This window comes from Oncorhynchus mykiss, unplaced genomic scaffold, assembly GCF_013265735.2.
Source record: "Oncorhynchus mykiss isolate Arlee unplaced genomic scaffold, USDA_OmykA_1.1 un_scaffold_316, whole genome shotgun sequence".
Lineage (NCBI taxonomy): Eukaryota > Metazoa > Chordata > Actinopteri > Salmoniformes > Salmonidae > Oncorhynchus > Oncorhynchus mykiss.
This window is the reverse complement of record NW_023493765.1, coordinates 89,682-116,383: the sequence shown is the minus strand read 5'-3', so window position 1 is coordinate 116,383 and position 26,702 is coordinate 89,682. Positions and strand designations below refer to the sequence as shown.

Sequence of the window (26,702 nt, the reverse complement as noted above, 5' to 3'; positions counted from 1 at the left end):
AGCCTGATCAGCTCTATGCATCACGCTGCACAAGGTAAATGGTGGTCACACCAGAACCTGACTGGTTTTCTGATCCATGCCCCTACCTTTTTTTAAGCTATCTGCATTCTCAGGCACGTGAAATCCATAGTATAGGGCATAATGAATGTATTTCAATTGACTGATTGATTTCCTTATGTGAACTGTATCTCAGTAAAGTATTTGAAATTGTTGCATGTTGTGTGTATATATAATTTACAATCCTCTTATACAAATGGCTTACTCATTTACCTAGCTCTTATCAACAGCTAAGAAAGCTGTTATCGTGCTGAAGTTCAAGGTCAGAAAACACGTAGAGAGAGAACTGCATGAAAAGGGAATGACGTTCCATTTAAGGGCGCTTACCTCGGGTTGGAATTCCGCCCTAGGAACCAAACCTAACTGGGATGGAGCGGTCTGAACTGGGATGGCGCGGTCTGATCTGGGATGGAGCGGTCTGAACTGGGATGGAGTGGTCTGAACTGGGATGGAGCGGTCTGATCTGGGATGGCGCGGTCTGATCTGGGATGGAGCGGTCTGAACTGGGATGGAGCGGTCTGAACTGGGATGGAGCGGTCTGAACTGGGATGGAGCGGTCTGATCTGGGATGGAGCGGTCTGAACTGGGATGGAGCGGTCTGAACTGGGATGGAGCGGTCTGATCTGGGATGGAGCGGTCTGAACTGGGATGGAGCGGTCTGAACTGGGATGGAGCGGTCTGATCTGGGATGGAGCGGTCTGAACTGGGATGGAGCGGTCTGAACTGGGATGGAGCGGTCTGATCTGGGATGGAGCGGTCTGAACTGGGATGGAGCGGTCTGAACTGGGATGGAGCGGTCTGAACTGGGATGGAGCGGTCTGATCTGGGATGGAGCGGTCTGAACTGGGATGGAGCGGTCTGAACTGGGATGGAGCGGTCTGATCTGGGATGGAGCGGTCTGAACTGGGATGGAGCGGTCTGAACTGGGATGGAGTGGTCTGAACTGGGATGGAGCGGTCTGATTTTGTCCAAAATAAACTAATTTTCATTGCAAAACAAAGTGGTTTGCTACGGTTTGGATGATTACCTTACACCTGGCTAACAATATCACCACACAAAGTTAGACTCATCCTCTTTATTGAAGCACTTGACTGCCAGGGACTCACTTGGTGTGGAATTAATACCAAGAGTCCCTGGCAACATCAAACCCAAAACAACTACATATCCAGCACACAAAACACTGTACTGGGAAATGAATAGGAATGGTCATTCATACAGTATGTCCTCTTTTGAATAAATTATGATGAGCAAAAATACATTCATAATGTTGCTTTTGCTAAATGGTGCAAAATAAATCGTTGTAAAAAATTATTTACAATATATCAAAGTCAAAATTTGCCCATAAAGCTGTATCGAAGGATTAATGTTCATAAGATTAAGTTCCAATGGTTCTCTCCCTGAGACCTCTGATTGGTTCAGGAGGAGGAAGTGGTGTGAATGGGGAGTTTTACATCTTGCTCTGTTTGACGTCTTGGTTATGCTGCTCAACAACAGAATCCCTCTTCTTCTTGTCAGAACCCTTGCTGCTCTTGCTGCAGTCTGAGTCCTTTCTCTCCATCTCAACCCGATCTCTCTTCTTCTCCTCCGGCTCGTGTTCCGGCTGGCTGAACTGGGCCTCGATCTCCGCTGGGTCAGTGTAGGTGTAGAAGTAGGACATGACGGCGAACACAATACACACCACCGCAAGGAGAGAGGCAAACAAGATGTATTCTGCCCACTGGAACACACAGACACACAGGGGTTAATATCACTACTCTGCCCCCTGGAACACACAGGGGTTAATATCACTACTCTGCCCCCTGGAACACACAGGGGTTAATATTATTACTCTGCCCCATGGAACACACAGGGGTTAATATCACTATTCTGCCCCCTGGAACACACAGACACACCGGGGTTAATATCACTACTCTACCCCCTGGAACACACAGGGGTTAATATCATTACTCTGCCCCCTGGAACACACAGGGGTTGATATCACTATTCTGCCCACTGGAACACACAGACACACAGGGGTTAATATCACTACTCTACCCCCTGGAACACACAGGGGTTAATATCACTACTCTGCCCCATGGAACACACAGGGGTTAATATCACTACTCTGCCCCCTGGAACACACAGGGGTTAATATCACTACTCTACCCCCTGGAACACACAGGGGTGAATATCACTACTCTACCCCCTGGAACACACAGGGGTTAATATCACTACTCTGCCCCCTAGAACACAAAGGCACACAGGGGTTAATATCACTACTCTGCCCCCTGGAACACACAGACACACCGGGGTTAATATCACTACTCTGCCCCCTGGAACACACAGGGGTTCATATCATTACTCTGCCCCATGGAACACACAGGGGTTAATATGACTATTCTGCCCACTGGAACACACAGACACACAGGGGTTAATATCACTACTCTACCCCCTGGAACACACAGGGGTTAATATCACTACTCTACCCCCTGGAACACACAGGGGTTAATATCACTACTCTACCCCCTGGAACACACAGGGGTTAATATCACTACTCTACCCCCTGGAACACACAGGGGTTAATATCATTACTCTGCCCCCTGGAACACACAGGGGTTAATATCACTACTCTGCCCCCTGGAACACACAGGGGTTAATATCACTACTCTACCCCTGGAACACACAGACACACAGGGGTTAATATCACTACTCTGCCCCCTGGAACACACAGCCGTACAGGGGTTAATATCACTACTCTGCCCCCTGGAACACACAGGGGTTAATATCACTACTCTACCCCCTGGAACACACAGACACACAGGGGTTAATATCACTACTCTTCCCCCTGGAACACACAGACACACAGGGGTTAATATCACTACTCTGCCCCCTGGAACACACAGGGGTTAATATCACTACTCTACCCCCTGGAACACACAGGGGTTAATATCACTACTCTGCCCCCTGGAACACACAGGGGTTAATATCACTACTCTACCCCCTGGAACACACAGGGGTTAATATCACTACTCTACCCCCTGGAACACACAGGGGTTAATATCACTACTCTGCCCCCTGGAACACACAGGGGTTAATATCACTACTCTGCCACCTAGAACACAAAGACACACAGGGGTTAATATCACTACTCTGCCCCCTGGAACACACAGACACACCAGGGTTAATATCACTACTCTGCCCCCTGGAACACACAGGGGTTCATATCATTACTCTGCCCCATGGAACACACAGGGGTTAATATCACTATTCTGCCCACTGGAACACACAGACACACAGGGGTTAATATCACTACTCTACCCCCTGGAACACACAGGGGTTAATATCACTACTCTACCCCCTGGAACACACAGGGGTTAATATCACTACTCTACCCCCTGGAACACACATGGGTTAATATCACTACTCTACCCCCTGGAACACACAGGGGTTAATATCATTACTCTGCCCCCTGGAACACACAGGGGTTAATATCACTACTCTGCCCCCTGGAACACACAGGGGTTAATATCACTACTCTACCCCCTGGAACACACAGACACACAGGGGTTAATATCACTACTCTGCCCCCTGGAACACACAGCCACACAGGGGTTAATATCACTACTCTACCCCCTGGAACACACAGGGGTTAATATCATTACTCTGCCCCCTGGAACACACAGGGGTTGATATCATTATTCTGCCCACTGGAACACACAGACACACAGGGGTTAATATCACTACTCTACCCCCTGGAACACACAGGGGTTAATATCACTACTCTGCCCCATGGAACACACAGGGGTTAATATCACTACTCTGCCCCCTGGAACACACAGGGGTTAATATCACTACTCTACCCCCTGGAACACACAGGGGTGAATATCACTACTCTACCCCCTGGAACACACAGGGGTTAATATCACTACTCTGCCCCCTAGAACACAAAGGCACACAGGGGTTAATATCACTACTCTGCCCCCTGGAACACACAGACACACCGGGGTTAATATCACTACTCTGCCCCCTGGAACACACAGGGGTTCATATCATTACTCTGCCCCATGGAACACACAGGGGTTAATATGACTATTCTGGCCACTGGAACACACAGACACACAGGGGTTAATATCACTACTCTACCCCCTGGAACACACAGGGGTTAATATCACTACTCTACCCCCTGGAACACACAGGGGTTAATATCACTACTCTACCCCCTGGAACACACAGGGGTTAATATCACTACTCTACCCCCTGGAACACACAGGGGTTAATATCATTACTCTGCCCCCTGGAACACACAGGGGTTAATATCACTACTCTGCCCCCTGGAACACACAGGGGTTAATATCACTACTCTACCCCTGGAACACACAGACACACAGGGGTTAATATCACTACTCTGCCCCCTGGAACACACAGCCGTACATGGGTTAATATCACTACTCTGCCCCCTGGAACACACAGGGGTTAATATCACTACTCTACCCCCTGGAACACACAGACACACAGGGGTTAATATCACTACTCTTCCCCCTGGAACACACAGACACACAGGGGTTAATATCACTACTCTGCCCCCTGGAACACACAGGGGTTAATATCACTACTCTGCCACCTGGAACACACAGGGGTTAATATCACTACTCTACCCCCTGGAACACACAGGGGTTAATATCACTACTCTGCCCCCTGGAACACACAGGGGTTAATATCACTACTCTGCCCCATGGAACACACAGGGGTTAATATCACTACTCTGCCCCCTGGAACACACAGGGGTTAATATCACTACTCTACCCCCTGGAACACACAGGGGTGAATATCACTACTCTACCCCCTGGAACACACAGGGGTTAATATCACTACTCTGCCCCCTAGAACACAAAGGCACACAGGGGTTAATATCACTACTCTGCCCCCTGGAACACACAGACACACCGGGGTTAATATCACTACTCTGCCCCCTGGAACACACAGGGGTTCATATCATTACTCTGCCCCATGGAACACACAGGGGTTAATATGACTATTCTGCCCACTGGAACACACAGACACACAGGGGTTAATATCACTACTCTACCCCCTGGAACACACAGGGGTTAATATCATTACTCTGCCCCCTGGAACACACAGGGGTTAATATCACTACTCTGCCCCCTGGAACACACAGGGGTTAATATCACTACTCTACCCCTGGAACACACAGACACACAGGGGTTAATATCACTACTCTGCCCCCTGGAACACACAGCCGTACAGGGGTTAATATCACTACTCTGCCCCCTGGAACACACAGGGGTTAATATCACTACTCTACCCCCTGGAACACACAGACACACAGGGGTTAATATCACTACTCTTCCCCCTGGAACACACAGACACACAGGGGTTAATATCACTACTCTGCCCCCTGGAACACACAGGGGTTAATATCACTACTCTGCCACCTGGAACACACAGGGGTTAATATCACTACTCTACCCCCTGGAACACACAGGGGTTAATATCACTACTCTGCCCCCTGGAACACACAGGGGTTAATATCACTACTCTACCCCCTGGAACACACAGGGGTTAATATCACTACTCTACCCCCTGGAACACACAGGGGTTAATATCACTACTCTGCCCCCTGGAACACACAGGGGTTAATATCACTACTCTGCCCCTAGAACACAAAGACACACAGGGGTTAATATCACTACTCTGCCCCCTGGAACACACAGACACACCAGGGTTAATATCACTACTCTGCCCCCTGGAACACACAGGGGTTCATATCATTACTCTGCCCCATGGAACACACAGGGGTTAATATCACTATTCTGCCCACTGGAACACACAGACACACAGGGGTTAATATCACTACTCTACCCCCTGGAACACACAGGGGTTAATATCACTACTCTACCCCCTGGAACACACAGGGGTTAATATCACTACTCTACCCCCTGGAACACACAGGGGTTAATATCACTACTCTACCCCCTGGAACACACAGGGGTTAATATCATTACTCTGCCCCCTGGAACACACAGGGGTTAATATCACTACTCTGCCCCCTGGAACACACAGGGGTTAATATCACTACTCTACCCCCTGGAACACACAGACACACAGGGGTTAATATCACTACTCTGCCCCCTGGAACACACAGCCACACAGGGGTTAATATCACTACTCTGCCCCCTGGAACACACAGGGGTTAATATCACTACTCTACCCCCTGGAACACACAGACACACAGGGGTTAATATCACTACTCTTCCCCCTGGAACACACAGACACACAGGAATTAATATCACTACTCTGCCCCCTGGAACACACAGGGGTTAATATCACTACTCTGCCACCTGGAACACACAGGGGTTAATATCACTACTCTGCCCCCTGGAACACACAGGGGTTAATATCACTACTCTGCCCCCTGGAACACTAAGGGGTTAATATCACTACTCTACCCCCTGGAACACACAGGGGTTAATATCACTACTCTACCCCCTGGAACACACAGGGGTTAATATCACTACTCTGCCACCTGGAACACACAGGGGTTAATGTCACTACTCTGCCCCCTGGAACACACAGGGGTTAATATCACTACTCTGCCCCCTGGAACACACAGGGGTTAATATCACTACTCTGCCACCTGGAACACACAGGGGTTAATATCACTACTCTGCCCCCTGGAACACACAGGGGTTAATATCACTACTCTGCCCCCTGGAACACACAGACACACAGGGGTTAATATCACTACTCTGCCCCCTGGAACACACAGGGGTTAATATCACTACTCTGCCCCCTGGATCACACAGGGGTTAATATCATTACTCTGCCCCCTGGAACACACAGGGGTTAATATCACTACTGTGCCCCCTGGAACACACAGGGGTTAATATCACTACTCTACCCCCTGGAACACACAGGGGTTAATATCACTACTCTGCCCCCTGGAACACACAGGGGTTAATATCACTACTCTGCCCCCTGGAACACACAGGGGTTAATATCACTACTCTACCCCCTGGAACACACAGTGGTTAATATCACTACTCTGCCCCCTGGAACACACAGACACGCAGGGGTTAATATCACTACTCTACCCCCTGGAACACACAGGAGTTAATATCACTACTCTGCCCCCTGGAACACACAGACACACAGGGGTTAATATCACTACTCTGCCCCCTGGAACACACAGGGGTCAATATCACTACTCTGCCCCCTGGAACACACAGGGGTTAATATCACTACTCTACCCCCTGGAACACACAGGGGTTAATATCACTACTCTACCCCCTGGAACACACAGGGGTGAATATCACTACTCTGCCCCCTGGAACACACAGGGGTTAATATCACTACTCTGCCCCCTAGAACACAAAGACACACAGGGGTTAATATCACTACTCTGCCCCCTGGAACACACAGACACACCGGGGTTAATATCACTACTCTGCCCCCTGGAACACACAGGGGTTCATATCATTACTCTGCCCCATGGAACACACAGGGGTTAATATCACTATTCTGCCCACTGGAACACACAGACACACAGGGGTTAATATCACTACTCTACCCCCTGGAACACACAGGGGTTAATATCACTACTCTACCCCCTGGAACACACAGGGGTTAATATCACTACTCTACCCCCTGGAACACACAGGGGTTAATATCACTACTCTACCCCCTGGAACACACAGGGGTTAATATCATTACTCTGCCCCCTGGAACACACAGGGGTTAATATCACTACTCTGCCCCCTGGAACACACAGGGTTTAATATCACTACTCTACCCCCTGGAACACACAGACACACAGGGGTTAATATCACTACTCTGCCCCCTGGAACACACAGCCACACAGGGGTTAATATCACTACTCTGCCCCCTGGAACACACAGGGGTTAATATCACTACTCTACCCCCTGGAACACACAGACACACAGGGGTTAATATCACTACTCTTCCCCCTGGAACACACAGACACACAGGAGTTAATATCACTACTCTGCCCCCTGGAACACACAGGGGTTAATATCACTACTCTGCCACCTGGAACACACAGGGGTTAATATCACTACTCTGCCCCCTGGAACACACAGGGGTTAATATCACTACTCTGCCCCCTGGAACACACAGGGGTTAATATCACTACTCTACCCCCTGGAACACACAGGGGTTAATATCACTACTCTACCCCCTGGAACACACAGGGGTTAATATCACTACTCTGCCACCTGGAACACACAGGGGTTAATATCACTACTCTGCCCCCTGGAACACACAGGGGTTAATATCACTACTCTACCCCCTGGAACACACAGTGGTTAATATCACTACTCTGCCCCCTGGAACACACAGACACGCAGGGGTTAATATCACTACTCTACCCCCTGGAACACACAGACACACAGGAGTTAATATCACTACTCTGCCCCCTGGAACACACAGGGGTTAATATCACTACTCTGCCACCTGGAACACACAGGGGTTAATATCACTACTCTGCCCCCTGGAACACACAGGGGTTAATATCACTACTCTGCCCCCTGGAACACACAGGGGTTAATATCAATACTCTACCCCCTGGAACACACAGGGGTTAATATCACTACTCTACCCCCTGGAACACACAGGGGTTAATATCACTACTCTGCCACCTGGAACACACAGGGGTTAATATCACTACTCTGCCCCCTGGAACACACAGGGGTTAATATCACTACTCTGCCCCCTGGAACACACAGGGGTTAATATCACTACTCTGCCCCCACAGACACGCAGGGGTTAATATCACTACTCTACCCCCTGGAACACACAGACACACAGGAGTTAATATCACTACTCTGCCCCCTGGAACACACAGGGGTTAATATCACTACTCTGCCACCTGGAACACACAGGGGTTAATATCACTACTCTGCTCCCTGGAACACACAGGGGTTAATATCACTACTCTGCCCCCTGGAACACACAGGGGTTAATATCACTACTCTACCCCCTGGAACACACAGGGGTTAATATCACTACTCTACCCCCTGGAACACACAGGGGTTAATATCACTACTCTGCCACCTGGAACACACAGGGGTTAATATCACTACTCTGCCCCCTGGAACACACAGGGGTTAATATCACTACTCTGCCCCCTGGAACACACAGGGGTTAATATCACTACTCTGCCCCCTGGAACACACAGGGGTTAATATCACTACTCTGCCCCCTGGAACACACAGACACACAGGGGTTAATATCACTACTCTGCCCCCTGGAACACACAGGGGTTAATATCACTACTCTGCCCCCTGGATCACACAGGGGTTAATATAATTACTCTGCCCCCTGGAACACACAGGGGTTAATATCACTACTCTGCCCCCTGGAACACACAGGGGTTAATATCACTACTCTGCCCCCTGGAACACACAGGGGTTAATATCACTACTCTGCCCCCTGGAACACACAGGGGTTAATATCACTACTCTACCCCCTGGAACACACAGTGGTTAATATCACTACTCTGCCCCCTGGAACACACAGACACGCAGGGGTTAATATCACTACTCTACCCCCTGGAACACACAGGAGTTAATATCACTACTCTGCCCCCTGGAACACACAGACACACAGGGGTTAATATCACTACTCTGCCCCCTGGAACACACAGGGGTTAATATCACTACTCTGCCCCCTGGAACACACAGGGGTTAATATCACTACTCTGCCCCCTGGAACACACAGACACACAGGGGTTAATATCACTACTCTGCCCCCTGGAACACACAGGGGTTAATATCACTACTCTGCCCCCTGGAACACACAGGGGTTAATATCACTACTCTGCCCCCTGGAACACACAGGGGTTAATATCACTACTCTACCCCCTGGAACACACAGACACACAGGGGTTAATATCACCACTACTCTGCCCCCTGGAACACACAGACAACAAGGTTTAGATATCAATGAACTTAGGCCCAATCTGACCTCAGTACAGTGGTCAGTATTGTTTAGAGGGTTTTATAGGGTTCTAGAGGTTAGAAGATCTGTAGTAACCTGATCTGGGAGCTGTGCTGCCTCGGCAACAATCAGCACTATGATGTTTCCCACAGCGACGGTGAACAGCCAACCAGCCTGCAGCACTGACTTCATGTTGCTAGGTGCCTGCAGAGCAAGAAGAGGTGTGCATTAGGTTTTGGGTTGAGATGAGAATTGAAAGTTAATTGACACAGTAACAGGTCGGAGTTGAGTTGTGTTTGGATGACAGAGAAGAGAGCCACTAGAGATCAAGGCTAGTGTGACGGGTGATAGAGGACAGTGGCGCCCCCTACCTGCGAGTAGGAGAACTCCAGGCCAGTCACAGAGAACACCACCTCTCCTGCTGTCATGAGGAAGTACTGAGGGATCTGCCAGCCCATGTGGATGGTGTTGGGCTTGATGTCTTCTACCACCTGGATGGCCTGCCAACACTGGACACAGTAATCAACACATGAAACACTATTACTACAAAAAGAATACACAGGAAACAACAGAAACACATGTTTTAAAACCCTGGTAAACAGGCCAACATGGGCCTTCACCACACAATCAGACACAGCAAACAGAAAACATGCTGTAAAACCCTGGTAAACAGCCCAACATGGGCCTTCACCACACAATCAGACACAGCAAACAGAAAACATGCTGTAAAACCCTGGTAAACAGCCCAACATGGGCCTTCACCACACAATCAGACACAGCAAACAGAAAACATGCTGTAAAACCCTGGTAAACAGCCCAACATGGGCCTTCACAACACAATCAGACAGAGCACATTGCTAGTTTGGTTGAGGGTTAGGTATCAGGGGGTTACAGGATAGAGGACTTACATCAGGGATTCCAATGTTGAATGTGGATGGTATGACGAGGGTGAAGGCGCTGCCAAAGCCCAGCTCTTTAGAGTACAGACACGATGCACCACCACTGTTCATGATGGTAAACTCCGCCCTGAGACACACAACAGCCAATCAGAGTTCTCTCCTTGTCCCCCCCCCCCCCCCCCCCCCCCCCCCCCCCATACGGTATGAATGTGTGTTGATATGAAGCAAAAAGCCACTCACTTTCCCTGTGGAACCAGACTGTAGTTGGAGACAGACAGAGGAGCGATGTCACCGACTCCCAACGTAACGTTCAACGGACTGCCCAAACCATTCACAAATCTACGGTATGAAAGAGCAAAACAACAGGTCAGCAACACTTTAGATGGATAACTCAATGATCAGTTCAGAACCCAGACCCTAACCACTAACAGGACTGTTGGTAACACTCAGGGTCCTGACCCTAACCACTAACAGGACTGTTGGTAACACTCAGGGTCCTGACCCTAACCACTAACGGGACTGTTGGTAACACTCAGGGTCCTGACTCTAACGGGATTGTTGGAAACACTCAGGGTCCTGACCCTAACCACTAACGGGACTGTTGGTAACACTCAGGGTCCTGACCCTAACCACTAACGGGAATGTTGGTAACACTCAGGGTCCTGACCCTAATCACTAACGGGACTGTTGGTAACACTCAGGGTTCAGACCCTAACCACTAACGGGACTGTTGGTAACACTCAGGGTTCAGACCCTAACGGGATTGTTGGTAACACTCAGGGTCCTGACCCTAACCACTAACGGGACTGTTGGTAACACTCAGGGTCCTGACCCTAACCACTAACGGGACTGTTGGTAACACTCAGGGTTCAGACCCTAACCACTAACGGGACTGTTGGTAACACTCAGGGTCCTGACCCTAACGGGACTGTTGGAAACACTCAGGGTCCTGACTCTAACGGGATTGTTGGTAGCACTCAGGGTCCTGACCCTAACCACTAACGGGACTGTTGGTAACATTCAGGGCCCTGACCCTAACCACTAATGGGACTGTTGGTAACACTCAGGGTTCAGACCCTAACCACTAACAGGACTGTTGGTAACACTCAGGGTCCTGACCCTAACCACTAACGGGACTGTTGTTAACACTCAGGGTCCTGACCCTAACCACTAACGGGACTGTTGGTAACACTCAGGGTCCTGACCCTAACCACTAACGGGACTGTTGGTAACACTCAGGGTCCTGACCCTAACCACTAACGGGACTGTTGGTAACACTCAGGGTTCGGACCCGAACCACTAATGGGACTGTTGTAACTGACCTGATGGCGTTCATGCCGTCATCGGGCTTCTTGCTCAAGTCGTAAACCTGGAGAGAGCAGACGAGAGAGAAACAGGAGGGGATGTTACATTCCATAGTGGCTGACTGATAAAAACAACAGACATAGTGGCTGATAGACTGATATCAACAACAGATATAGTGGCATAGACTGATATCAACAACAGATATAGTGGCTGATAGACTGATATCAACAACAGATTAAGAGGCTGATAGACTGATATCAACAACAGACATAGTGGCTGATATCAACAACAGACATAGTGGCTGATATCAACAACATATATAGTGGCTGAAATCAACAACAGATATAGTGGCTGATATCAACAACAGACATAGTGGCTGATATCAACAACAGATATAGTGGCTGATATCAACAACAGATATAGTGGCTGATATCAACAACAGATATAGTGGCTGATATCAACAACATATATAGTGGCTGATATCAACAACATGTATAGTGGCTGATAGACTGATATCAACAACAGATTAAGTGGCTGATAGACTGATATCAACAACAGACATAGTGGCTGAAATCAACAACAGACATAGTGGCTGATATCAACAACAGACATAGTGGCTGATATCAACAACAGATATAGTAGCTGATATCAACAACATATATAGTGGCTGATAGACTGATATCAACAACAGATTAAGTGGCTGATAGACTGATATCAACAACAGACATAGTGGCTGAAATCAACAACAGACATAGTGGCTGATATCAACAACAGACATAGTAGCTGATATCAACAACAGACATAGTGGCTGATATCAACAACAGACATAGTGGCTGATATCAACAACAGACATAGTGGCTGATATCAACAACAGATATAGTAGCTGATATCAACAACATACATAGTGGCTGATATCAACAACAGATATAGTAGCTGATATCAACAACAGACATCTTGACTGATAGACTGATTTCAACAACAGACATAGTGGCTGATATCAACAACAGATATAGTGGCTGATATCAACAACAGATATAGTGGATGATATCAACACCATATATAGTGGCTGATATCAACAACATGTATAGTGGCTGATAGACTGATTTCAACAACAGATTAAGTGGCTGATAGACTGATATCAACAACAGACATAGTGGCTGAAATCAACAACAGACATAGTGGCTGATATCAACAACAGACATAGTGGCTGATATCAACAACAGATATAGTAGCTGATATCAACAACATATATAGTGGCTGATAGACTGATATCAACAACAGATATAGTGGCCGATAGACATATCAACAACAGACATCTTGACTGATAGACGGATTTCAACAACAGACATAGTGGCTGATATCAACAACAGATATAGTGGCTGATATCAACAACAGATATAGTGGCTGATATCAACAACAGATATAGTGGCTGATATCAACAACAGACATAGTGGCTGATATCAACAACATATATAGTGGCTGATATCAACAACATATATAGTGGCTGATATCAACAACATATATAGTGGCTGATATCAACAACATATATAGTGGCTGATATCAACAACAGATATAGTGGCTGATATCAACAACATATATAGTGGCTGATATCAACAACAGACATAGTGGCTGATATCAACAACATATATAGTGGCTGATATCAACAACAGATATAGTGGCTGATATCAACAACAGACATAGTGGCTGATTTCAACAACAGATATAGTGGCTGATATCAACAACAGATATAGTGGCTGATATCAACAACAGACATAGTGGCTGAGAGACTGATATCAACAACAGACATAGTGGCTGAGAGACTGATATCAACAACAGACATAGTGGATGAGAGACTATCAACAACAGACATAGTGGCTGAGAGACTAATATCAACAACAGACATAGTGGCTGAGAGACTGATATCAACAACAGACATAGTGGCTGAGAGACTAATATCAACAACAGACATAGTGGCTGAGAGACTAATATCAACAACAGACATAGTGGCTGAGAGACTATCAACAACAGACATAGTGGCTGAGAGACTGATATCAACAACAGACATAGTGGCTGAGAGACTGATATCAACAACAGACATAGTGGCTGAGAGACTGATATCAACAACAGACATAGTGGCTGAGAGACTGATATCAACAACAGACATAGTGGCTGAGAGACTGATATCAACAACAGACATAGTGGCTGAGAGACTATCAACAACAGACATAGTGGCTGAGAGACTGATATCAGCAACAGACATAGTGGCTGAGAGACTATCAACAACAGACATAGTGGCTGATATCAACAACAGATATAGTGGCTGATATCAACAACAGACATAGTGGCTGAGAGACTAATATCAACAACAGACATAGTGGCTGAGAGACTGATATCAACAACAGACATAGTGGCTGAGAGACTAATATCAACAACAGACATAGTGGCTGAGAGACTGATATCAACAACAGACATAGTGGCTGAGAGACTGATATCAACAACAGACATAGTGGCTGATATCAACAACATATATAGTGGCTGATATCAACAACATATATAGTGGCTGATATCAACAACATATATAGTGGCTGATATCAACAACATATATAGTGGCTGATATCAACAACATATATAGTGGCTGATATCAACAACATATATAGTGGCTGATATCAACAACAGATATAGTGGCTGATATCAACAACATATATAGTGGCTGATATCAACAACAGACATAGTGGCTGATATCAACAACAGATATAGTGGCTGATATCAACAACAGACATAGTGGCTGATTTCAACAACAGATATAGTGGCTGATATCAACAACAGATATAATGGCTGATATCAACAACAGACATAGTGGCTGAGAGACTGATATCAACAACAGACATAGTGGCTGAGAGACTGATATCAACAACAGACATAGTGGATGAGAGACTATCAACAACAGACATAGTGGCTGAGAGACTAATATCAACAACAGACATAGTGGCTGAGAGACTGATATCAACAACAGACATAGTGGCTGAGAGACTAATATCAACAACAGACATAGTGGCTGAGAGACTAATATCAACAACAGACATAGTGGCTGAGAGTCTATCAACAACAGACATAGTGGCTGAGAGACTGATATCAACAACAGACATAGTGGCTGAGAGACTGATATCAACAACAGACATAGTGGCTGAGAGACTGATATCAACAACAGACATAGTGGCTGAGAGACTGATATCAACAACAGACATAGTGGCTGAGAGACTGATATCAACAACAGACATAGTGGCTGAGAGACTGATATCAACAACAGACATAGTGGCTGAGAGACTATCAACAACAGACATAGTGGCTGAGAGACTGATATCAGCAACAGACATAGTGGCTGAGAGACTATCAACAACAGACATAGTGGCTGATATCAACAACAGATATAGTGGCTGATATCAACAACAGACATAGTGGCTGAGAGACTAATATCAACAACAGACATAGTGGCTGAGAGACTGATATCAACAACAGACATAGTGGCTGAGAGACTAATATCAACAACAGACATAGTGGCTGAGAGACTGATATCAACAACAGACATAGTGGCTGAGAGACTGATATCAACAACAGACATAGTGGCTGAGAGACTGATATCAACAACAGACATAGTGGCTGAGAGACTGATATCAACAACAGACATAGTGGCTGAGAGACTAATATCAACAACAGACATAGTGGCTGAGAGACTGATATCAACAACAGACATAGTGGCTGAGAGACTAATATCAACAATAGACATAGTGGCTGAGAGACTGATATCAACAACAGACATAGTGGCTGAGAGACTAATATCAACAACAGACATAGTGGCTGAGAGACTGATATCAACAACAGACATAGTGGCTGAGAGACTATCAACAACAGACATAGTGGCTGAGAGACTATCAACAACAGACATAGTGGCTGAGAGACTGATATCAACAACAGACATAGTGGCTGAGAGACTGATATCAACAACAGACATAGTGGCTGAGAGACTGATATCAACAACAGACATAGTGGCTGAGAGACTGATATCAACAACAGACATAGTGGCTGAGAGACTATCAACAACAGACATAGTGGCTGAGAGACTGATATCAGCAATAGACATAGTGGCTGAGAGACTATCAACAACAGACATAGTGGCTGATATCAACAACAGATATAGTGGCTGATATCAACAACATACATAGTGGCTGAGAGACTAATATCAACAACAGACATAGTGGCTGAGAGACTGATATCAACAACAGACATAGTGGCTGAGAGACTGATATCAACAACAGACATAGTGGCTGAGAGACTGATATCAACAACAGACATAGTGGCTGAGAGACTAATATCAACAACAGACATAGTGGCTGAGAGACTGATATCAACAACAGACATAGTGGCTGAGAGACTGATATCAACAACAGACACAGTGGCTAGAGTGAGTCTTGGACTGACACTAGAATGGTAGATCAACAGACCAAGACTAGAATGGTACATCCTATGACTATGAACCAAGACTAGAATGGTAGATCCTATGACTATGAACCAAGACTAGAATGGTACATCCTATGACTATGAACCAAGACTAGAATGGTAGATCCTATGACTATGAACCAAGACTAGAATGGTAGATCCTATGACTATAGACCAAGACTAGAATGGTAGATCCTATGACTATGAACCAAGACTAGAATGGTAGATCCTATGACTACGGACCAAGACTAGAATGGTAGATCAACTCAGACCAAGACTAGAATGGTAGATCCTATGACTATGGACCAAGCTTTGTTCTGTAGAGTCATTTCATCAGACGTTAGGATAAGTACATATAGTGTCAACCTCACCAGGTTCATATCCAGGGTTGGAGAAACCAGGGCTGTGCGTCGGGTCTGGGACATTAAGGGCAGATCCGTCCCTGCTGACGTGTTCTTATTGAACACCACTCTGACTGGTTTGTCAAACGTCAAGTAGCCCCCAGTATTCACCTGAAGGAAGCAGGGAGGATCATGGTCATGGAAACAGGGATCAGAATGTGTCTTCAATGACAGACAAGAATAGTTTTTGAGCACCACTTGACATGAAAGTAGAGGCTAAATGACTTGCCTGGTGAGCTGGTACAGACACATCAGCTGTCCCATCGATAGTAACAGTCAGCGGGGCCTGGTTGAGATTCAGGAACTTGACCTGGCCTGCCACACCTTTGGGCAGCTTGGGAAGGGTTTGCTGCAAGAACAATTAAAACGTGCCCTTACCCTGTCACTCTCTTCTGCTCTCTCACTGTGTGTGTGTGTGTGTGTGGGTGGGGGGGTGTATATGTGGGGGGGGTGTATGTGTGTGGGGGGTGTATGTATGTGTGGGGGGGGTGTATGTGTGTTTGGAGGGGGTGTATGTGTGTGGGGGGGTGTATGTGTGTTTGAGGGGGTGTATGTGTGGGGGGGGTGTATGTGTGTTTGGGGGGGGTGTATGTGTGTTTGGGGGGGTGTATGTGTGTTTGGGGGGGTGTATGTGTGGGGGGGTGTATGTGTGTTTGGGGGGGTGTATGTGTGTTTGGGGGGGTGTATGTGTGTTTGGGGGGGTGTATGTTTGGGGGGGGTTGTATGTGTGTTTGGGGGGGTGTATGTGTGTGGGGGGGTGTATGTGTGGGGGGTTGTATGTGTGGGGGGGGTGTATGTGTGGGGGGGGTGTATGTGTGTGTGGGGGGGTGTATTTGTGTGTGTATGTGTATATATACTATATGTATGTGTGTGGGGGGGTGTATGTGTGTGTGTATGTGTATATATACTATATGTATGTGTGTGGGGGGGTGTATGTGTGTGTGTATGTGTATATATACTATATGTATGTGTGGGGGGGGGGGTGTATGTGTATATATACTATATGTATGTGTGTGGGGGGGTGTATGTGTGTGTATGTGTATATATACTATATGTATGTGTGGGGGGGGGGTGTATGTGTATGTGTATGTGTATATATACTATATGTATGTGGGGGGGGGGGTGTATGTGTGTGTGTATGTGTATATATACTATATGTATGTGTGGGGGGGGGGTGTATGTGTATATATACTATATGTATGTGTGTGGGGGGGTGTATGTGTGTGTGTATGTGTATATATACTATATGTATGTGTGTGGGGGGGGTGTATGTGTATGTGTATGTGTATATATACTATATGTATGTGTGTGGGGGGGTGTATGTGTGTGTGTATGTGTATATATACTATATGTATGTGTGTGTGGGGGGGTGTATGTGTGTGTGTATGTGTATATATACTATATATGTGTGGGGGGGGGGTGTATGTGTGTGTGTATGTGTATATATACTATATATGTGTGGGGGGGGGGTGTATGTGTATATATACTATATGTATGTGGGGGGGGGGGGGGTGTATGTGTGTGTGTATGTGTATATATACTATATGTATGTGTGTGGGGGGGTGTATGTGTGTGTGTATGTGTATATATACTATATGTATGTGGGGGGGGGGTGTATGTGTATATATACTATATGTATGTGTGGGGGGGGGGTGTATGTGTGTGTGTATGTGTATATATACTATATGTATGTGTGTGGGGGGGTGTATGTGTGTGTGTATGTGTATATATACTATATGTATGTGGGGGGGGGGGGGGGTGTATGTGTGTGTGTATGTGTATATATACTATATGTATGTGTGGGGGGGGGGTGTATGTGTGTGTGTATGTGTATATATACTATATATGTGTGGGGGGGGGTGTATGTGTGTGTGTATGTGTATATATACTATGTGTATGTGTGTGGGGGGGTGTATGTGTGTGTGTATGTGTATATATACTATATGTATGTGTGGGGGGGGGGTGTATGTGTATATATACTATATGTATGTGTGGGGGGGGGGTGTATGTGTGTGTGTATGTGTATATATACTATATGTATGTGTGGGGGGGGGGTGTATGTGTATATATACTATATGTATGTGTGGGGGGGGGGTGTATGTGTATATATACTATATGTATGTGTGTGGGGGGGTGTATGTGTGTGTGTATGTGTATATATACTATATGTATGTGTGGGGGGGGGGTGTATGTGTATATATACTATATGTATGTGTGGGGGGGGGGTGTATGTGTATATATACTATATGTATGTGTGGGGGGGGGGTGTATGTATGTGTATATATACTATATATACTCACATCAATCTGTAACTGCAGCAGGGCAGCGGCTACAAAAGCCAACGCAGCAATCAGCATCCCTACTGTCATCCTCTTCAGAGGCCTACACAGACAGACAGACAGACAGACAGACAGACAGACAGACAGACAGACAGACAGACAGACACAGACAGACAGACACACACACACACACACACACACACACACACACACACACACACACAACACACACCCAGACACACAACACACACCCAGACACACAACACACACCCAGACACAGACACAGACACACACACACACAACACACACACACACACACACACACACACACACACACACACACACACACACACACACACACACACACACACACACAGACACAGACACACACACAGGTCACACAACAACGCGAGGCCCAGTCTGTGTGACTCTGTTACAGTTTTTTCCAACTGCTTACACACAAAATCTTTTCATGTCACACGAGTTTTGAAACCTCTCACTCAAAGTGCAAAACCACACACCAAATATCCAAAACCATAGTGCAAAACCACACACCAAATATCCAAAACCATAGTGCAAAACTACACACCAAATATCCAAAACCATAGTGCAAAACTACACACCAAATATCCAAAACCATAGTGCAAAACTACACACCAAATATCCAAAACCATAGTGCAAAACCACACACCAAATATCCAAACCATTAGCTATTTCTCAGCCTTTGACTCAGTTGTCAATTGCATGAAACACTTTTTTCAAAACACTACACACAATTCTAACAGGAAGTGACTTGTTTTCCTTTTCCAAACACAACCAATCAAAATGCTACGCTTATTCACCAGGTCACACACACACTCCTCACATGTGCAAACACTAATAGCTTAACTGATCACTAACCAATCACTGCTTTACTGTAGTATAGGCCTATAAATAGGTCAAAGGTCAGATTACCTGTTTTGAACAATGGATGTCAACAATGGACAGAGAGCAAGAGGAGTAGGAGGGAGAGGAAGAGGAAGAAGAGGACGAGGGCAAAGAAGAGAAGGAAGGAGAGCCATCTCTGATGAGATTAGGGCAACACTTGTTGATCATGTGATCAACCACGGTTTGACCATGAGAGAGGCTGGACTGAGAGTCCAGCCCAACTTGAGTCGATTTACAGTGGCGTCCATAATTCGACCCTTCAGAAATGAGAACAGGTATGCAACTATATAATGACTATTTTAGCATTACAGTAATGTACTGTAAAATACGTATGACTGCATAGTATTGCATAAACATTTGTAACTCTAAGTCATCCATTTACTGCACTGCATTGAATGAATGAGGTTGGTTATCAGGCTGTACTACATGTTGTTGTACATTGTTTACAGTTCCTATGCTGAACACAGACTGTGTTTGAATTCTGTACAGAGTGGAAAGGCAAAGACATCATGGAGGACGAGGACGCTTGTTTACAGATGTACAAGAGACTGCAATTATAAATATGGTTTTGGCCGACAATGCAATTAGGATTCGAGAGATAAGAGAGCATATCTTGAATAACGACACCATATTTAACAACATCAATGCTGTAAGCCTGTCGACCACACAACGCATCCTCCAACGGCACCGAGTGACGATGAAACAACTTCACAAGGTGCCATTTGAGAGAAACTCTGACAGAGGCAAGAATATGCAACATGACTTTGTAGAGGTATGTATGCAACACTACTTCCAGTACTTCAGACCATATTTACTCCTCTGTATATCCTTTTGTCTGTTACAGAGAGTATTGGAGCTGGATGCCCATGTAGTTCTCCATGATTTTATTTATGTGGATGAGGTTGGCTTCAACCTCATCAAAACCAGGCGCCGCGGAAGAAATGGAATAGGACAGAGGGCAACTACCAATGTCCCTGGACAGCGTGGGGGTAACTATATGTGCTGCCATCACTCAAAACGGGGTCCTCCATCACAATGCCACACTGGGTCCGTTCAACACCGGCCATATGCTCACTCAAAACGGGGTCCTCCATCACAACGCCACACTGGGTCCGTACAACACCGGCCATATGCTCACTCAAAACGGGGTCCTCCATCACAACGCCACACTGGGTCCGTACAACACCGGCCATATGCTCACTTTTCAGGATGCTTGTCCCTGATACAGATCAGGAGCCTGCTAGATTTGTGGTTTTCACCGGGCTGTTCTGGTCCAAAACTGGTTTGCCACCCCATCCACAATGTGTAGTTTTGTACCTACCCCAATATTCACCTTGTCTAAATCCCATAGAGGAATTCTTCTCAGCCTGGCGCTGGAAAGTGTATGATCTATGAGCCAACCCTATGCCCGCATGCCGCTTCTCCAGGCAATGGAGGACGCATGTGGGGACACAGAGGTTGCCTCTGTCCAAGGTTGGATACGCCATGCTAGGTTATACTTCCCTCCATTATTCTGACATGTGTTTATGGCATTTTGAATGCAGTGTTACATTTTGTAGGAGATGTGAGGCATTTTGTGTGTGCAGTTTTGGGAATTGCGTGTAGAGTTTTGAAAAAAGGAGACAGTTTTGAAAACGTGTGTCAGCAGTCACACAACTCACGTAAAGTTCAGGTGGCATTTCTTTATGAGAGGGTAGACCAGGCTGTCCATGATGGGGACCAGGGCCAGGATCAGGATGGGGTTGACAGTCTGACAGACAGGAAGCAGAACATGGGAAGAGCATGTCACGCCTACAAATTATAGTATATATTTAATCAATAAGGCCAGAGGAGGTCTGGTATATTTAATCAATAAGGCCAGAGGAGGTCTGGTATATTTAATCAATAAGGCCAGAGGAGGTCTGGTATATTTAATCAATAAGGCCAGAGGAGGTCTGGTATATTTAATCAATAAGGCCAGAGGAGGTCTGGTATATTTAATCAATAAGGCCAGAGGAGGTCTGGTATATTTAATCAATAAGGCCAGAGGAGGTCTGGTATATTTAATCAATAAGGCCAGAGGAGGTCTGGTATATTTAATCAATAAGGCCAGAGGTCTGGTATATTTAATCAATAAGGCCAGAGGAGTCTGGTATATTTAATCAATAAGGCCAGAGGAGGTCTGGTATATTTAATCAATAAGGCCAGAGGAGGTCTGGTATATTTAATCAATAAGGCCAGAGGTCTGGTATATTTAATCAATAAGGCTAGAGGAGTCTGGTATATTTAATCAATAAGGCCAGAGGTCTGGTATATTTAATCAATAAGGCCAGAGGAGGTCTGGTATATTTAATCAATAAGGCCAGAGGAGGTCTGGTATATTTAATCAATAAGGCCAGAGGAGTCTGGTATATTTAATCAATAAGGCCAGAGGAGGTCTGGTATATTTAAGTAGTAAGGCCAGAGGAGTCTGGTATATTTAATCAATAAGGCCAGAGGAGGTCTGGTATATTTAATCAATAAGGCCAGAGGTCTGGTATATTTAATCAATAAGGCCAGAGGAGGTCTGGTATATTTAATCAATAAGGCCAGAGGGGGTCTGGTATATTTAATCAATAAGGCCAGAGGAGGTCTGGTATATTTAATCAATAAGGCCAGAGGAGGTCTGGTATATTTAATCAATAAGGCCAGAGGAGGTCTGGTATATTTAATCAATAAGGCCAGAGGAGTCTGGTATATTTAATCAATAAGGCTAGTATATATAGTTAGTATAGTTAGTATATATAGTTAGTATAGTTAGTATATAGAGATAGTATATATAGTTAGTATAGTTAGTATATATAGTTAGTATAGTTAGTATATAGAGATAGTATATATAGTTAGTATAGTTAGTATATAGAGATAGTATATATAGTTAGTATAGTTAGTATATAGAGATAGTATATATAGTTAGTATATAGTATATAGAGTTAGTATAGTTAGTATGTATAGTTAGTATATAGAGATAGTATATATAGTTAGTATAGTTAGTATATAGAGATAGTATATATAGTTAGTATAGTTAGTATATAGAGATAGTATATATAGTTAGTATAGTTAGTATATAGAGATAGTATATATAGTTAGTATATAGTATATAGAGTTAGTATAGTTAGTATGTATAGTTAGTATATAGAGATAGTATATATAGTTAGTATATAGAGATAGTATATATAGTTAGTATAGTTAGTATATAGAGATAGTATATATAGTTAGTATAGTTAGTATATAGAGATAGTATATATAGTTAGTATAGTTAGTATATAGAGATAGTATATATAGTTAGTATATAGTATATAGAGTTAGTATAGTTAGTATGTATAGTTAGTATATAGAGATAGTATATATAGTTAGTATATAGAGATAGTATATATAGTTAGTATAGTTAGTATATAGAGATAGTATATATAGTTAGTATAGTTAGTATATAGAGATAGTATATATAGTTAGTATAGTTAGTATATAGAGATAGTATATATAGTTAGTATAGTTAGTATATAGAGATAGTATATATAGTTAGTATAGTTAGTATATAGAGATAGTATATATAGTTAGTATAGTTAGTATATAGAGATAGTATATATAGTTAGTATAGTTAGTATATAGAGATAGTATATATAGTTAGTATATAGTATATAGAGTTAGTATAGTTAGTATGTATAGTTAGTATATAGAGATAGTATATATAGTTAGTATAGTTAGTATATAGAGATAGTATATATAGTTAGTATAGTTAGTATATAGAGATAGTATATATAGTTAGTATATAGAGATAGTATATATAGTTAGTATAGTTAGTATATAGAGATAGTATATATAGTTAGTATAGTTAGTATATAGAGATAGTATATATAGTTAGTGTCACGTTCTGACCTTTATTTCCTTTGTTTTGTATTTATTTAGTATGGTCAGGGCGTGAGTTGGGGTGGTCAGTCTATGTTTGTTTTTCTATGATTTGGGTATTTCTATGTTTCGGCCTAGTATGGTTCTCAATCAGAGGCAGGTGTCATTAGTTGTCTCTGATTGAGAATCATACTTAGGTAGCCTGGGTTTCACTGTGTGTTTGTGGGTGATTGTTCCTGTCTCTGTGTTTGCACCAGATAGGGCTGTTTTGGGTTTTCCCATTTCTTGTTTTTGTTAGTTTGTTCATGTGAAGTGATTTATTAAACATGAATCAAAATAACCACGCTGCGCTTTGGTCCGCCTCTCCTTCACCTCAAGAGAACCGTTACAGTTAGTATATAGAGTTAGTATAGTTAGTATATATAGTTAGTATAGTTCGTGTAGATAGTGAATATATAGTTAGTATATTTAGTGTATATATAGTTAGCATAGTTAGTATATATGTAGTTAGTATATATAGTTAATATATATATATATATAGTTAGTATATATATATAGTTATTATAGTTAGTATATATAGTCAGTGTGTATATATAGTTAGTAAAGCTAGTATATATAGGCAGTATAGTTAGTATACATATATAGTTAGTATAGTTAGTATATATATATATATAGTTAGTATATATAGTTAGTATATTTCGTTAGTATATTTCGTTAGTATAGTTAGTATAGTTAGTATATTTCGTTAGTATAGTTAGTATATGTAGTTAGTATAGTTCGTATATAGAGTTAGTATATGTAGTTAGTATAGTTAGTATATAGAGTTAGTATAGTTTGTATATATAGTTAGTGTTGTTAGCATATACAGTGGGGCAAAAAAGTATTGTCAGCCAGCAATTGTGCAAGTTCTCCCACTTTAAGTTAAAAAAATTAGAGAGGCCTGTAATTTTCATCATAGGTACACTTCAACTATGACAGACAAATTAGAAAAAAAATCCCAAAAATCACATTGTATGATTTGTAATGAATTTATTTGCAAATTATGGTGGAAAATATGTATTTGGTCAATAACAAAAGTTTATCTCAATACTTTGTTATATACCCTTTGTTGGCAATGACAGAGGTCAAACATTTTCTGTAAGTCTTCACAAGGTTTTCACACACTGTTGCTGGTATTTTGGCCCATTCCTCCATGCAGATCTCCTCTAGGCAGTGATGTTTTGGGGCTGTTGGTGGGCAACACGGACTTTCAACTCCCTCCAAAGATTTTCTATGCTTCTTACGAAGCCACTCCTTCGTTGCTCGGGCGGTGTGTTTGGGATCATTGTCATGCTGAAAGACCCAGCCACATTTCATCTTCAATGCCCTTGCTGGGTTAGGGTTAGCATAACCCTAACCCTAACCCTAACCCTTGGTTTTCACTCAAAATCTCACGATACATGGCCCCATTCATTCTTTCCTTTACACGGATCAGTCGTCCTGGTCCCTTTGCAGAAAAACAGCCCCAAAGCATGATGTTTCCACCCCCATGCTTCACAGTAGGTATGGTGTTCTTTGGCTGCAACTCAGCATTCTTTGTCCTCCAAACACGACGAGTTGAGTTTTTACCAAAAAGTTATATTTTGGTTTCATCTGAACATATGACATTCTCCCAATCTTCTTCTGGATCATCCAAATGCTCTCTAGCAAACTTCAGACGGGCCTGGACATGTACTGGCTTAAGCAGGGGGACACGTCTAGCACTGCAGGATTTGAGTCCCTGGCGGCGTAGTGTGTTACTGATGGTAGGCTTTGTTACTTTGGTCCCAGCTCTCTGCAGGTCATTCACTAGGTCCCCCCGTGTGGTTCTGGGATTTTTGCTCACCGTTCTTGTGATCAATTTGACCCCACGGGGTGAGATCTTGCGTGGAGCCCCAAATCGAGGGAGATTATCAGTGGTCTTGTATGTCTTCCATTTCCTAGTAATTGCTCCCACAGTTGTTTTCTTCAAACCAAGCTGCTTACCTATTGCAGATTCAATCTTCCCAGCCTGGTGCAGGTCTACAATTTTGTTTCGGGTGTCCTTTGACAGCTCTTTGGTCTTGGCCATAGTGGAGTTTGGAGTGTGACTGTTTGAGGTTGTGGACAGGTGTCTCTTATACTGATAACAAGTTCAAACAGGTGCTATTAATACAGGTAACGAGTGGAGGACAGAGGAGCCTCTTAAAGAAGGTCTGTGAGAGCCAGAAATCTTGCTTGTTTTTAGGTGACCAAATACTTATTTTCCACCATAATTTGCAAATAAATTCATAAAAAATCCTACAATGTGATTTTTCCCTCTCATTTTGTCTGTCATAGTTGAAGTGTACCTATGATGAAAATTACAGGCCTCTCTCATCTTTTTAAGTGGGAGAACTTGCACAATTGGTAGCTGACTAAATACTTTTTTGCCCCACTGTAAATATATATATATAGTTAGTATATATAGTTAGTATAGTTAGTAAACATAGTTAGTATAGTTAATATATATATATATATATATATAT

General features: G+C 44.0%; 1 protein-coding gene across 1 annotated transcript in view; it reads right to left on the bottom strand.

Annotated features, from left to right (window-relative positions):
• Nucleotides 1-1,117: 1,117 nt before the first annotated feature.
• The window catches only part of LOC118950607 (solute carrier family 15 member 1-like), a 63,665-nt gene continuing 38,080 nt past the window's right edge, over nucleotides 1,118-26,702 (bottom strand). Inside the window, exons 14-23 of the mRNA XM_036973781.1 lie at nucleotides 21,978-22,066; nucleotides 19,411-19,492; nucleotides 17,340-17,459; nucleotides 17,081-17,221; nucleotides 12,233-12,279; nucleotides 11,151-11,249; nucleotides 10,920-11,037; nucleotides 10,383-10,520; nucleotides 10,108-10,215; nucleotides 1,118-1,774 (exon numbers count right to left, since the gene is read on the bottom strand). Of these exons, the coding sequence (XP_036829676.1) occupies nucleotides 1,505-1,774; nucleotides 10,108-10,215; nucleotides 10,383-10,520; nucleotides 10,920-11,037; nucleotides 11,151-11,249; nucleotides 12,233-12,279; nucleotides 17,081-17,221; nucleotides 17,340-17,459; nucleotides 19,411-19,492; nucleotides 21,978-22,066 (1,212 nt within the window). The 3' untranslated portion in view covers nucleotides 1,118-1,504. The remainder of the gene's footprint in view (nucleotides 1,775-10,107; nucleotides 10,216-10,382; nucleotides 10,521-10,919; nucleotides 11,038-11,150; nucleotides 11,250-12,232; nucleotides 12,280-17,080; nucleotides 17,222-17,339; nucleotides 17,460-19,410; nucleotides 19,493-21,977; nucleotides 22,067-26,702) is intronic.